Raw genomic sequence first — 12,114 nt, 5'->3', positions numbered from 1 at the left:
TTTTTTACCGATGTATATAAGCATAGAAAACTAACAAATTGATATAAAAATGAGGCCTCGTTCAAGGTTTTCATTTTGGCTGAGATCTCCATGTACATCAATATCAGGCATCCCTTGATAAGATATATTAATATTTTGAACCTTTTTTATTTTTAAATAGATTTTATGATTAATAAAACTTGAAATCAATACTTAAAAATATTGGTTGAGATTTCAATATCTTGATTAAAAACAATAGGACACTAAGGCTATCGTAATGTCTGATTAATGTGGAATACATGGATGGGAAGGAGATCTAATGCTCAAAAAAGTAAAACAAGTCTGATCTAATTTTAAGAAAAGATAATGTCAAACATGGGATGGTAATGATTGACATGGCTTCTAATCAATATTTTTATCTTGTATAGTGATCATAATGTGTGGTTCTCTAAATATTTCCAAATGAAAAAATTATGAAGATCTTAAAAAATCTCGATTCTCTCTAATTTTTTTCCTCTTACTATATAGCTTAGATAAACCAAGGTATCTCTTTATCTTGATGTCAGTGATTCATAGGGATAACTAATATATGGAGATTTGAAAACCTTAGTCTAGCTATCATTCAAAAACCTTGGTTTAGCTATGAATGGAAAATGGATCCTACAAAACTAGATAATTCTTTGTAATTGGAGAAATTTGTCTGCAAAAATATCCCCGAGAAACTCTAGAAAGCTTAATAAAACCAAATGGATAACCTTGTGAACATAATAAGTCTTAGCCTCGTTGACCTTTAATTTGCCATACTTGGACCGGAATCGCATTTCCGTGGCTTCGCCGCAGCTTTTGGAACAAAGCCGCTGCAGAATAGCTCATGGGCTGTAAAATTAATGTTTAAAAGTCAACTCTGCTATCGTGACGTGGCTCAACAGTGTGGTGGTACTCTCTGAAATAGTTACATTATTTTTTATTTTTTATTTTTGGATATACTCATATAACAACGGTATGAGCCATCCAATCTATCATAACAAAAAAGTTAGATTTTTACTTGATATCAGCTGGTGAGATCCATCAGATCTACTAAAAAAAAAAAAGTTATAAGAGTTTTACTTGATAACTGCTGGTGATATGCTTACCAAACAAGTCAGTTGCAAATTGTAATCTAAGTTACCCCGCTTAAACCTCGCCATCAGAGTATGTTAAACAATCCATCCTAGTAGAAAATCATTATATAATTTAGAAGCTAGAGAACCAAAATTTTGATTTGACTAGAAACAGAATCTTTGAGCTTCAAACCTAGCTCTTTGGGAATATGAATGAAAGAGAAGAAAGAGAATTTTTGTTTCAAAAACATTAATCAATTATCAACTTCATAGGAAATGATCATATTTGTTTATTATTTTACAAATGATAATTTATATTAAATTTAATTGGACCATAATACCCTATTCTCCGAATAATTTACAAAAATATTCTCAAGCATGCATGAATCATATTAGTTATGCATCCATTATCATCATGTGTGCGCCGGCTAAAATATTGTGCCCAAAACAAAGGGCATATGCATAATGATCTTATAAAATTTAAAGTGGGGCCATTGCGGATAAAATATTTATATTGTTTGTTAGGGAACAATGAAATAAAGTTGTTTTTGTCGCAAAGAAAATTCTTCAAACTATTGAATCCGAAGAAGAGCATCTTTTTTTACTATTAAAACTAATTTTTGAGGGAGGACAAGCTATCAGCAATGGACTCCAAAAACCCAATATCTAAAGCTTGGATGCATGATTTATTACTAATAGGGCCGAATGGCCTGCCTCTTAATTGCTGCACTGCCCTTCTCTTTGCTTCAAGTTCAATCAAAACTTCTTATTGTGTTTTCTCTGAGAGGGAATGGTTTTCCTGTTGTAATTCGGAAGCCTATTGGCTTTGCCAAGTAGGACTAAAACGAGGCCTAGGCCAACCCAAAGACTGTTGTGCTTGGGTTCCAGCTAGGCCCCAAAACTTTTGAGTTTAGGCCATGGTTGGGCGAGCCTTGGCCCGGCTTTCAAGCCCAAACTCTACGTCTTGCCAAAAGCTGGGGCCCCACACCTACTCGTGGCCCGTGATCCCTCCAAGTTTCCCAACCCCTTTGAGGCTATCCTCCGTGTCCTGGCCTCTCCTTCTCCCACTCCCATCTTTGTACTCCACCTCTACCCTCCCTTCCCCCTGCCCCCTCCACTGCCTCCTTCTCCTTCTTCCCTCTCTCGCTCACCTACTTTCCTTCACTGACCTCTTTGGATCTTTTGATTTGATTTGGTTCGAGCCAACTCATGTTTAATTCGGGGCAAGATCATTCATGATTGAATCGAGTTGGGTTTACTTGGATTTGAGACCGGGTTCGGGTTCGGGTTCGGGTTCAGGCATAGATCACGACTGGTTAATTATTTCGGGCTTAGACTTCCAATCCAATGCTTGAAAGATATTTCATGCCGGGCCCATGCAAGCGAGTGTACCGACCCATTCGTTTCCAGATCCAAGGCCAACTTGCCCACGAAAGTTCATGGCCAACCAGCACGTTTCCCATGAGAGAGAGCTTCAGCTCTCCTTTTATTCCGCTTCCTCTCATATGTTTACTCTTATATTCGTTAATCACATATACACTAATGATTAAAGTTTAAACTGTCTTTTATTTTTCAAGAAATTGAAGGTTGATCAGTCAACCATCGTTTCCTCTCGCAAAATAGATAAAAAAAAAGTCATAATTGGCGGGGATCCAGTCTAATACTTCCGCCAGTTTAGCTGTAGAGCATGTGATTCTGAGAGCCGTAATGCTCAAGGCTCACCAAGACAACGGCTCGACGTCCTCGTCGTCACCTACTGGAGTTTCTGAACCAAGGCATGGTGGAAACGTGGGATTAATTAAGAGGCAAACTAAAGCTAGTGGGATTAAAAAAATACACATGGAGCAAAACCAGTGGATCACTATAAAGTTACTCCCCCAGTCTGGCACAACTTTCTCAACTATTGCCTCGCCTTTCCTCCTCTCTCGCCATGAAGCTCTCAGTCCTCCTCTTCCTCCTCTTCTCCTGTCTCCTTCTTTCCTTCTCTGTCTCCGAACCTTACACCGCTATCTTTAGCTTTGGCGACTCGCTGGCCGACACCGGTAACCACCTCGTCAACGGGCCCAATCCCCTCCTCTCCACCACCCATCCCCCTTATGGCATGACCTTCTTCCGCCGCCCCACCGGCCGCTGCTCCGACGGACGCCTAGTGTTAGATTTCATCAGTATATGCTTCCACTCTAACCCCAACACCCCCCCCCCCCCCAATAGTATTATTCTTTTTAAGCTCGAATTGTTGCCATGAAACCAATTGCTAATTGTTTTGTGTTCTAATCATGTAGCCGAGGCCTTTGGGCTCCCATTGCTTCCACCATCTAAAGCTCACGACACCGACTTCCATCAAGGAGCCAATTTTGCCATCACCGGAGGCACGGCCATGAGCTTCGGCTACTTCCACGAGAGGGGCCTCGACAGCACTGTATGGGTCAACGGTTCCCTGAGCGACCAGGTCGATTGGTTCGAGGATATGAAGCCTTCTCTCTGCAGCTCACCGGAAGGTTGCCATCCGTAAAACCTCTCTGCTACCAATTGCGACTTTGAGTTCTTCTCGATCCTTAGATTCGACAAAATTACATCTAAAATGGATGCAGAATGCAAGGACTACTTCAGCAGATGTCTCTTTATCGTCGGGGAGTTCGGAGGGAACGATTACAACGCCTTCTTCTTCGCCGGCAGGGACATCGAAGAAGTGAGAGCCAATGTGCACATAATCGTCGGAGGCATCGTGAGTGGTGTCGAGGTGAGGGTGAAACGTAGACTATGGCTGAATTAGTCCATATAGATGTAATTTTAGCAATGGATTGATGGTCGTTGTTTTGTTCATCAAACTTAAAACTATGCAGAGGTTGATCAACAACGGGGCGGTGGATCTGGTGGTGCCGGGGGTTTTCCCCATAGGATGCTTCCCGTTGTACTTGAAGCTGTATGGGACCGGTCACAAGGAGGACTACGGCCACCGGAGCGGATGCCTCAAGAAATTTAATAGTTTGGCATGGTACCATAATGAAAAGCTCATCATGGAATTGGAGAAGCTCCGGAAGAACTACCCACAGACGAGGATTGTCTATGCGGATTACTATGGCGCTGCAATTCGATTTAATCTCGCTCCTAAAAATTTTGGTAAGTTTTAGGGGTCTGGATTTTTGTTTTGATTTTTGCTAGTAATTTTGCTTGGCTGGTTACTTGGGATTTGGAGATGACTACCTTTCTGGTTAAACGTTCATCTTTCTATCATTTTTAAAAAAAACTTGTCTATCATTTCATTAACAATTAGATGAGCGTTTAACTTACCATAAAAAACATGATGGATGACTGGAGAAAATCATGTTTTATAAGGAAAATGCATTGAGTCATCAAACAATGAGATATAAACCCTGTTTCTGACGTGTCATTGAAGTGTCCTTTTGTGAAGACATCCTCGTGGATGGTACCAATTCATTCCACATCCTCATGCATCACATCAATACTCATAAATTATTGCAAAACTTTCTTGCTATGTGACGCATTTTTTTATTTTCAAGTGATCGATCGGTATCAATCATTTTCTTCAATAATTTTGTTGAATTCTGAAATAGATGTCAATATTTTTTAAGTGGTTTAGCGGATATCAATGAAGACTAAATAAAGTGGGGTTGCTCGCAGCTCAAGTCGGATTGGCACATGCTTGATCCCTACAAAATCTGGTTTCATGTTTAGATCTTGATTTTGAATTAATCTAATCTATCAGCTCACCGGGTTGGGTTGAGTTAGGGTCAAGTATGAACTTGACCCAACCTGAAATATTTAAATCCGAGTTGCTACCGAGTTAGGTTGGATCTTTGGATCAAATATTTAGCTTTTTTTTATAACTAAAAATATAATAAGTGATAATTAAAGTATAAATTAAAAAATAAAATTAGAAATAATTTTTAAAAATATTTATTTTTTTATTTTATCCAAGAGATTTATCATTCTTTAGCTATAAATTTATAAACTACAATTTTTAGAATATATGTTGATATACTCCAGAACATTATAGGAAAATCCATCAAAATATATAATGATTTTTTTAAGTATAATTAAGTGAAAGTAGGAGAGAGGAGATGGAATTGTTGAGATGAATAGAGAGAAAATAGTTTAAATAAGTGTTCGTTTAATGAATTGGAAAGATATTTATGATGAAGGAAAATGTGGGTTTTATATGATTCCGGTTTTCGGATCAGGCTAAACTAGATTTAGAAAAGTTGAGCTAATTTTTGTTGACCCAAATTGGACTTGGATAATACATGGTCTTGGATAGGTTGGGTTGGATCAATTGACCCAGTTCTTATATCAGGTCTAATTATTGACCCCTAAAAGGGTTGTGCAAGGTCACAAGTCCACCTATCCTATTTATAACCCTAAGATATAGGAAAAGATCTCTTGCAAGCTTACAAGCAGGACATATTTCCAAGAAATTCTTTTAATTTGGTTCGATAAAGTGCGAACTTTAAGAACTCATGCATTCCATGGTGCAAGTAGGTTAGAAGATATTAAACCAGATGACCCATTTTTAACAAGGAAAGAAGGAAACTAAGGAAAGGTAACTCCTTTTTTTCCCCCTACCTTTCTTTCTTTTTTTAAAAAAATAAATAATTTGTCAAATGAAAAATCCATAAGCTCTTGACCCTAAAAAAGGACATCTTCTTGATATGCAGTCTTATTTGCACTTTTAATCTTTTAGTCTAACAACAAATTGTTTGTGGCGTGCAAGAGACTATCCTAACTTATTGATTCGTGCAGGATTTACCCACGGGGCTATGAAAGCTTGTTGCGGGGATCGTAGTAAGTATAACGTCAATATGGAAGCCAGGTGCGGCACATCGAATGCAACCGTGTGCCATGATCCCGAAACATATGCAAGTTGGGATGGAGTTCACTATACCGAAGCTGCTCACCGTTTCATTGCCAAAGGTTTACTGGAAGGCCCCTATGCTCACCCACCACTTATGAGCCTCCGCTCTCCCAAATCTTCTGCACGCATCTTAACAAAAAAATAAAACATGTTCTGTATCAATTAGTCAGCTGAAGCAAAAATATTTTTTGAAAAAAATGCCTCTAGGAAAAGAGTATCTGATGTTCTTTGTTTTTTGTACTTATTTTATAAATTTTGAAGCCAAGCACCTTGGCTCAATTATTTTTTTTTTCCCCCTTCCTTCACCAAGTACAATTGTATTCGCCATAATAAGACTGCATAAGTGCCGTTGATTTATTTACTTGTAGTTCTTATTGTCGCCAATATTGTTGTACTCCATATATGATATTTTTCTCTTTAGCATGCATGGAGTAGATCAGGCCATTTCCCTGGGGTCTGCCGCTCTCTCTCTCCAAGAAACGAAGCCAGAAAAAAAAATAAAAAAATAAAAGGGGTACCAAGCACTGTTCATGCCCGGTGGGAAACCGATTAAATTTGTTTGTTTTATCGTTACCAGACAGCTTCAACGCCTAACTTTGTGTCATGTGTGTAATCAGGTCATGTATTGCAAAAATTATAATAACTTAGGACCTCACACAAAATAGCTAGTCGAAAAATATTATTTGAGTTTCTTGATCCTATATAAGTATCCAAGATCTACCCAGCGAATAACAGTTATATGACTAAACACACGTCCGCATGGTCCTCATATATTTTCTTCGTTCAAGCCCTGATATCCTCGTTAGACTACGGATTCAAATCCATTCAAATCTAATCACAAACACCACGATCGGCTCGTGGTCAACCCCAATAGATCTGTGCTGCAGTGTCCCCTAGTCTACATAGGTTATGGGTCGAGTTCACTCTGATATCATTTGTAACAATTCAGACCTTACCTAAAATGGCTAGATGAAAAGTATTATTTGAATTTTCTGATTCTGTATAAGTACCCAAGATCTATCCAGCGAATAACCGATGTGGGACTAAACATACATCCGCACTGGTTCTCATAAAAATTTTTAACAAGAAAAAAAAAAGATCATGTAATGCATAAGATGATTCATAATTTCCTTCTAGTATAAGGTACCATTTTCTTGCATTACTTGTTGTCTGGGAGTCATCAATATCAAGCTTGATTTAATACAAGAAAGCATAGGTGATCATGATCAATATTTGCCGTGAATGCACTTCAGTCCCCATACAAACATGTCCGAGATATAGGCATGGAAGTGGAAGACAATTGCGTCATACTCGTCATGATTTTTTTGATCGTGCACCATGCTGAGTGACGTGTGAAGAAGCATCTCTATGCTGCATCAAACAATTAGTGGACATGGTGGTTTGGCACGTTCCAATGGGACTTTATAAAAGGGGACAATTCTATTGCTGACAGATGATGATGGTATCTAACGAGATTATTGAGTCACTTGACATGTTGGGCAATTTTTCTATAGAAACATATATGTCTAAGAAAAAATTGTAAGTTATAAGGCCACCTCATCTCCATTCATTTTGATATTACACTATTTATCAAAAACCTCCTCTACAATTTAACATTTTGTTATTAACATGTAAGATTTGAAAGCTTTGATGTCACGAACTCTTTCCCCAACAAAGTCCTTTGTGAAAACTAGTTTAGGTTGCAGGTTTTATCTGGAATTTACTAATAGGCGCCACAAGATGCAAAGCAGAGCTCAGAGGCTCCTTCCAAACTGCTTATATATATCCAATTCGTTGAGGATTATTGAACTTCTTTCCAAACTATCATGTCAGTCCTTACAGGCAATCACTATGAATATCGCCACCCTAATCTTCCTTTTTGGTCCCCATGCAATATAAACCTATGCGGAATTTAAACCCATAACATGTTATAACACGAGGAAGAATTGTGCCAACTTGGGCTTGCACCAATTACTAGCAGCATCCTATACAAAAGTGTATTGATTTCCTTGACTTGCCAGCGTCCAATCGATGGATTGGAGCTCTCGACACGACGTCGCATTTTGGCATTTTCGTTTAATATATATAGATGGGGTCTTGCGGATTAGAGTAGATCTGACGGCATGTTCACATTCCAGGATATGTTTAGACTTAAAATGCAAGTTGTGGTTTTAGATTAGTCTAGGAGCTAAAAGGTTAAAAGATGCACAAACTCTTGATTTTATTAGATTTGTTTGTTTGAATGCATGTGGTTGCTTCCAGAAATTAATATGATCATCAGACTATTTAGATCTGAGGCATTCCATCTCAGGCTTCCATCCTTCTTTTTTCTGGGTTAGGCCTTATCCCTTATTTCATTCATCAATGGAAATGTCCTGTGCTTTTTTCGCTGTTTTACCCACAAATGAAAATTCTATTTTATATTTGACCCGTTGGGGAAGAACAGGCTGCCCCTGATCAAACTGGGAAAGTTGGAATCGTGCCATCTTTAACCCCAGTTTTTTTCAGCCATATTTTTTCTCGCTTAACCAAAAAAAAAAAAAAAAACGATTCGGAGTGCTTTGCACTCCCACAACTTCCTTTCACTTTTTTTTGTTTTAAGCTCAGCACAGGATTTTTTTTCAGCAATGCAACTTTTTAATGTGATAAAGCCGCTTTTTGCACACAAAACTCTTTTTTTAAAAAAAATAATTAATTTAAAATTTATTGAACCATTATTACCCATATTGTTAAATAAGTGCAAACGTTTACATACACTATAGTAATTGAAACATGAACACGTTTTTTTTCTTTAAAAAAAAGAAACATACATGCAGGTCGATAACGAATACACACTTAAAACAGGTCAAAGGTATTTCTGGGGATGTTCTTTTACTTTTAGCCAGCCATGCGGGAAAGAATATAGTTTTATCCAGAATGGGTGGGTGCTCCGTGCGTGCGACTTCGGTAGGAAAGGGACATGAAAGTAAAATAAAGTGCAAACCAATTTGAACATTTTATGTACAAATTGGGCCCCAACTAGACTCATGGGAAGTATTTTGGGAGCAATTTTATAACATGTCACGAGAGCCTTGGTCTAACTCTACCCAGATCACCTTTTTATTTATTATGTGCACTGAGATCTTACCAAGACTCCTACGGTTAGCTATCCAGTTCAAAGCTCCTCGACTACTTAATTTTAGCAGGCCCGGTCTTCTCATTTCTCATCTCCTAATTGCGGTTGACTACATTGGACCTGTTTTGCAATGTACCAGGCCCACTAGTGAATTTTGAGAAATCTAATATCAAATTCAGCACATCGGCCCGCTGAAGACAAATTCCGCAAATCTTTTTTTTTTTGGTACTTGCCCATTAAGTTAGGGGTGGGGTAGTATCTGGGCATTCCTATATCGGGAACCAGTTTCTCATTTGCTGATTACTCTACTCTTATAGACAAGGTAGCTATTAGAATTGAAGGATGACAACGGAAGGCTCTTTCCTTTGCAGGAAGAGCAACCTTGCTAACCATACGTTCTATCATCATTGCTGCTCACATTAGTGCCCGTTACCATTTTAAAACAATTGGAGAAGGATTTCTGAGCTTTTTTGTGGGGGCATGATGTTTCCCATAGGCGGCTGCATCTCATCCCATCGCATGGGTGGCTGTTGTCACTCCTAAGTCCTAAAGTGCAATGTGGGCTTGGTCTAAAATTTGTGTGCGTTCGCCGACGAGCATTAATGTGCAAGTTGGCCAATCAGCTGACCGTCCATTCAGAGTCTCTATGGGCGTCAGTTGTACCAGAAAAATATCATTTTATGGGCCAATGGTTCAATTACAAACTCCAACATCACGCATCATCTAATTGGAGGAATGTAGTGACCGCTGCTAATCCCATTCAATTTCAGTTTACATGGCTTATGGTTTCTGGTGCTCAAACATTCTTTTAAATATGGAGGTGGAACTTGCTGATGCATGGGTAAGTGATTTCATCACCCAAGACAGGTCTGGGGATATGGCCAAGCTGGCTGCTATTTTCCCTGCTGATATGATGTCTCATATTGCTATGATCTCATTATCAGTTGGTTTGTGGACTGATCAGCTGGTTTGGAGAATGAATAAACTAACTAATGCATCTCTTGCTGAGATCTATAATATGCTGGTAGAGCCATTACAGATCTCAGAAGATCTGTAATGTATGTCTCATAATTATGGGTTGAAGGAGATTTTGTTGAGATTCATTGCCAAGTTCTAATATATACCTATTTGGTTGGTCAATAAGTTTAAGGACTTTAAAATTCTATTCCTAGTGTTATTGTATTTAGTTCTTTCTTTTGTGATAGTTATCCTTAATCTTGATCAAGTCTTATCTTTTAGTGGATGTTGGTTTATAAATTTGAGTAAAAATCCAACATCTCACCAATTAGTCCATTAATGCTCTATTAAGAGCCTTTTTTTTGTGTGACTGTATTTTCTCTCTCCAAATTAGTTTTCTTCTGGCATCTCTTTTCTATTTTTTTGGTTTGGTGTTTGTTTTAGATTTTAGGTCGGCACGGTCAATCTACTCTGCATAGCATACCGTCCAACAAGATTCTGCTATTATCATCTCACCATTGGACTCACCATACAAGCATAGTCCACTATTACAGGATACTTTTGCTTGGAGGTATACCTTATTCGCTTTTACATCTACATATACATATAAGGGTAGGTAACTCAGTAGCGCATGGGCGGTGTTTGACTCAAGGATGCTTTTGCATTACGCAGCGGTCTCATTTACTCCTCTGGATCTTCAATAACTTTTGTGAAAAAATATGTACATATAATATATTTGTTACTCTTTCAACTTTCGCCTAGATCCACATATATAAGAAGGGTAGGTAACTTCGCAGGGCAGTGTTTGACTCAAAAATGCTTTTGCATTACGCAGCGGTCTCATTGGCTCCTCTGGATCTTCAATAACTTTTGTGGAAAATATATGTACATATAATATGTTTGTTACTCATTCAACTTTCGCTTAGATCTATTTATATAAGAAGGGTAGGCAACTCGGTAGCTCATGGGCAGTGCTTGAAAATGCTTTTGCATTACGCAGCGGTCTCATTGGCTCCTCTGGATCTTCAATAACTTTGTGGAAAGATATGTACATATAATATATTTGTTACTCTTTCAACTTTGGCGTACGCCCTGTTTGTATAATATATGTATGTATGTATGTATAAATCCTCTACCAGACCTCTTGTAGAAAGGCTAAATTGGCCAGCTTGGGGGATAACAGCGCGCTTCTTTTTTCCGCCTATCTTGCTAATCTAACACAACCTCTCAACACCACGTGGAGGTCCAAAGCCACTGAATTATGAATAAATAAGTAGCGTTCGAAAACTTCTTTTTTTCCAAAATCCATTTGTCTGTTCACTGCCTACGCTGCAATGAACAGTCACTATCTAAGCCGTACGCGCTGCGGACTCAATGAATGGTCACCACAAATGTGGCCTCACGCAACCTCTTTTTTTCTTATTGAATCGGGAGGCGTGATCCACCAGTTTATTTATTAGATCTTGTTAAGATCTTGTAGATGGGACGTGTCAACCACAACCAAAAGATTCGACTTAATCTGGATTGCACGTCGTTGTTCAAGGCTTGATCCGCCGCGGCCGCCAAAACCCAACTTGGGCTGGCGCCAAAATCCGACTTAACGAAAATAGATGGATTGGTTGAAATGATGAACAACGGTGGGTCTTCTAATCTACGCACATTGTTAGATCAGCTCAGAGGGAAGAATCCGACATACGGATGGAAAAAAAGAAATGTCGAAAATTGTGGAACTTTAGGCCTTTGCACCAAATGCTGTATAAATTTTTGGGCTCTGATTTTGGATCCGTCGCCTATTCTCTACGAGCTCCTCAGTCACTGGGCCGTGACATTACGGAAGTTCTTGTGGCTGCTGTGCCATTAAAGACTGCCACTAATTGTACCAAAAAAAAAAACTGCAACTAGTTCAGAATTTTCAGCAATTCCATGTTAAGTATATTCTAAAATACAAAGCTGACCCCCAACCGACTTGGAGACTTATATTAAATAGTCACGAGCAAAGCACTACTATACTCAAGTGCTGGAGTAGAACGAGACGGAAAAAAAAAACGTACGAGATGCGGGTATAAGAGCAACTGTGTTAGCTGTTAATC

General features: G+C 38.6%; 1 protein-coding gene across 1 annotated transcript; it reads left to right on the top strand.

The window, feature by feature from the left end:
- The first annotated feature begins 2,968 nt into the window (after positions 1-2,968).
- LOC103703055 (GDSL esterase/lipase At5g45910-like) lies at positions 2,969-6,319 on the top strand. Its single transcript, XM_008785753.4, has 5 exons — positions 2,969-3,244; positions 3,362-3,577; positions 3,671-3,819; positions 3,923-4,199; positions 5,841-6,319. The coding sequence occupies exons 1-5, from the start codon at positions 3,010-3,012 to the stop codon at positions 6,095-6,097; spliced, it is 1,134 nt and encodes a 377-aa protein (XP_008783975.2). The 5' UTR covers positions 2,969-3,009; the 3' UTR covers positions 6,098-6,319.
- Positions 6,320-12,114: the final 5,795 nt, after the last annotated feature.

This window comes from Phoenix dactylifera, chromosome 8 (assembly GCF_009389715.1).
Source record: "Phoenix dactylifera cultivar Barhee BC4 chromosome 8, palm_55x_up_171113_PBpolish2nd_filt_p, whole genome shotgun sequence".
In the NCBI taxonomy this organism is placed as follows: domain Eukaryota; kingdom Viridiplantae; phylum Streptophyta; class Magnoliopsida; order Arecales; family Arecaceae; genus Phoenix; species Phoenix dactylifera.
Note: the sequence above shows the minus strand (reverse complement) of the source record. Positions and strands in the feature narration are given on the sequence as shown.

Coding starts and splice junctions, on each gene's coding strand:
- LOC103703055 (XM_008785753.4), top strand. CDS start 3,010: ATGAAGCTCTCAGTCCTCCTCTTCCTCCTCTTCTCCTGTCTCCTTCTT. Junction 3,245..3,361: donor CCTAGTGTTAGATTTCATCA/GTATATGCTTCC, acceptor CTAATCATGTAG/CCGAGGCCTTTGGGCTCCCA. Junction 4,200..5,840: donor TCTCGCTCCTAAAAATTTTG/GTAAGTTTTAGG, acceptor TGATTCGTGCAG/GATTTACCCACGGGGCTATG.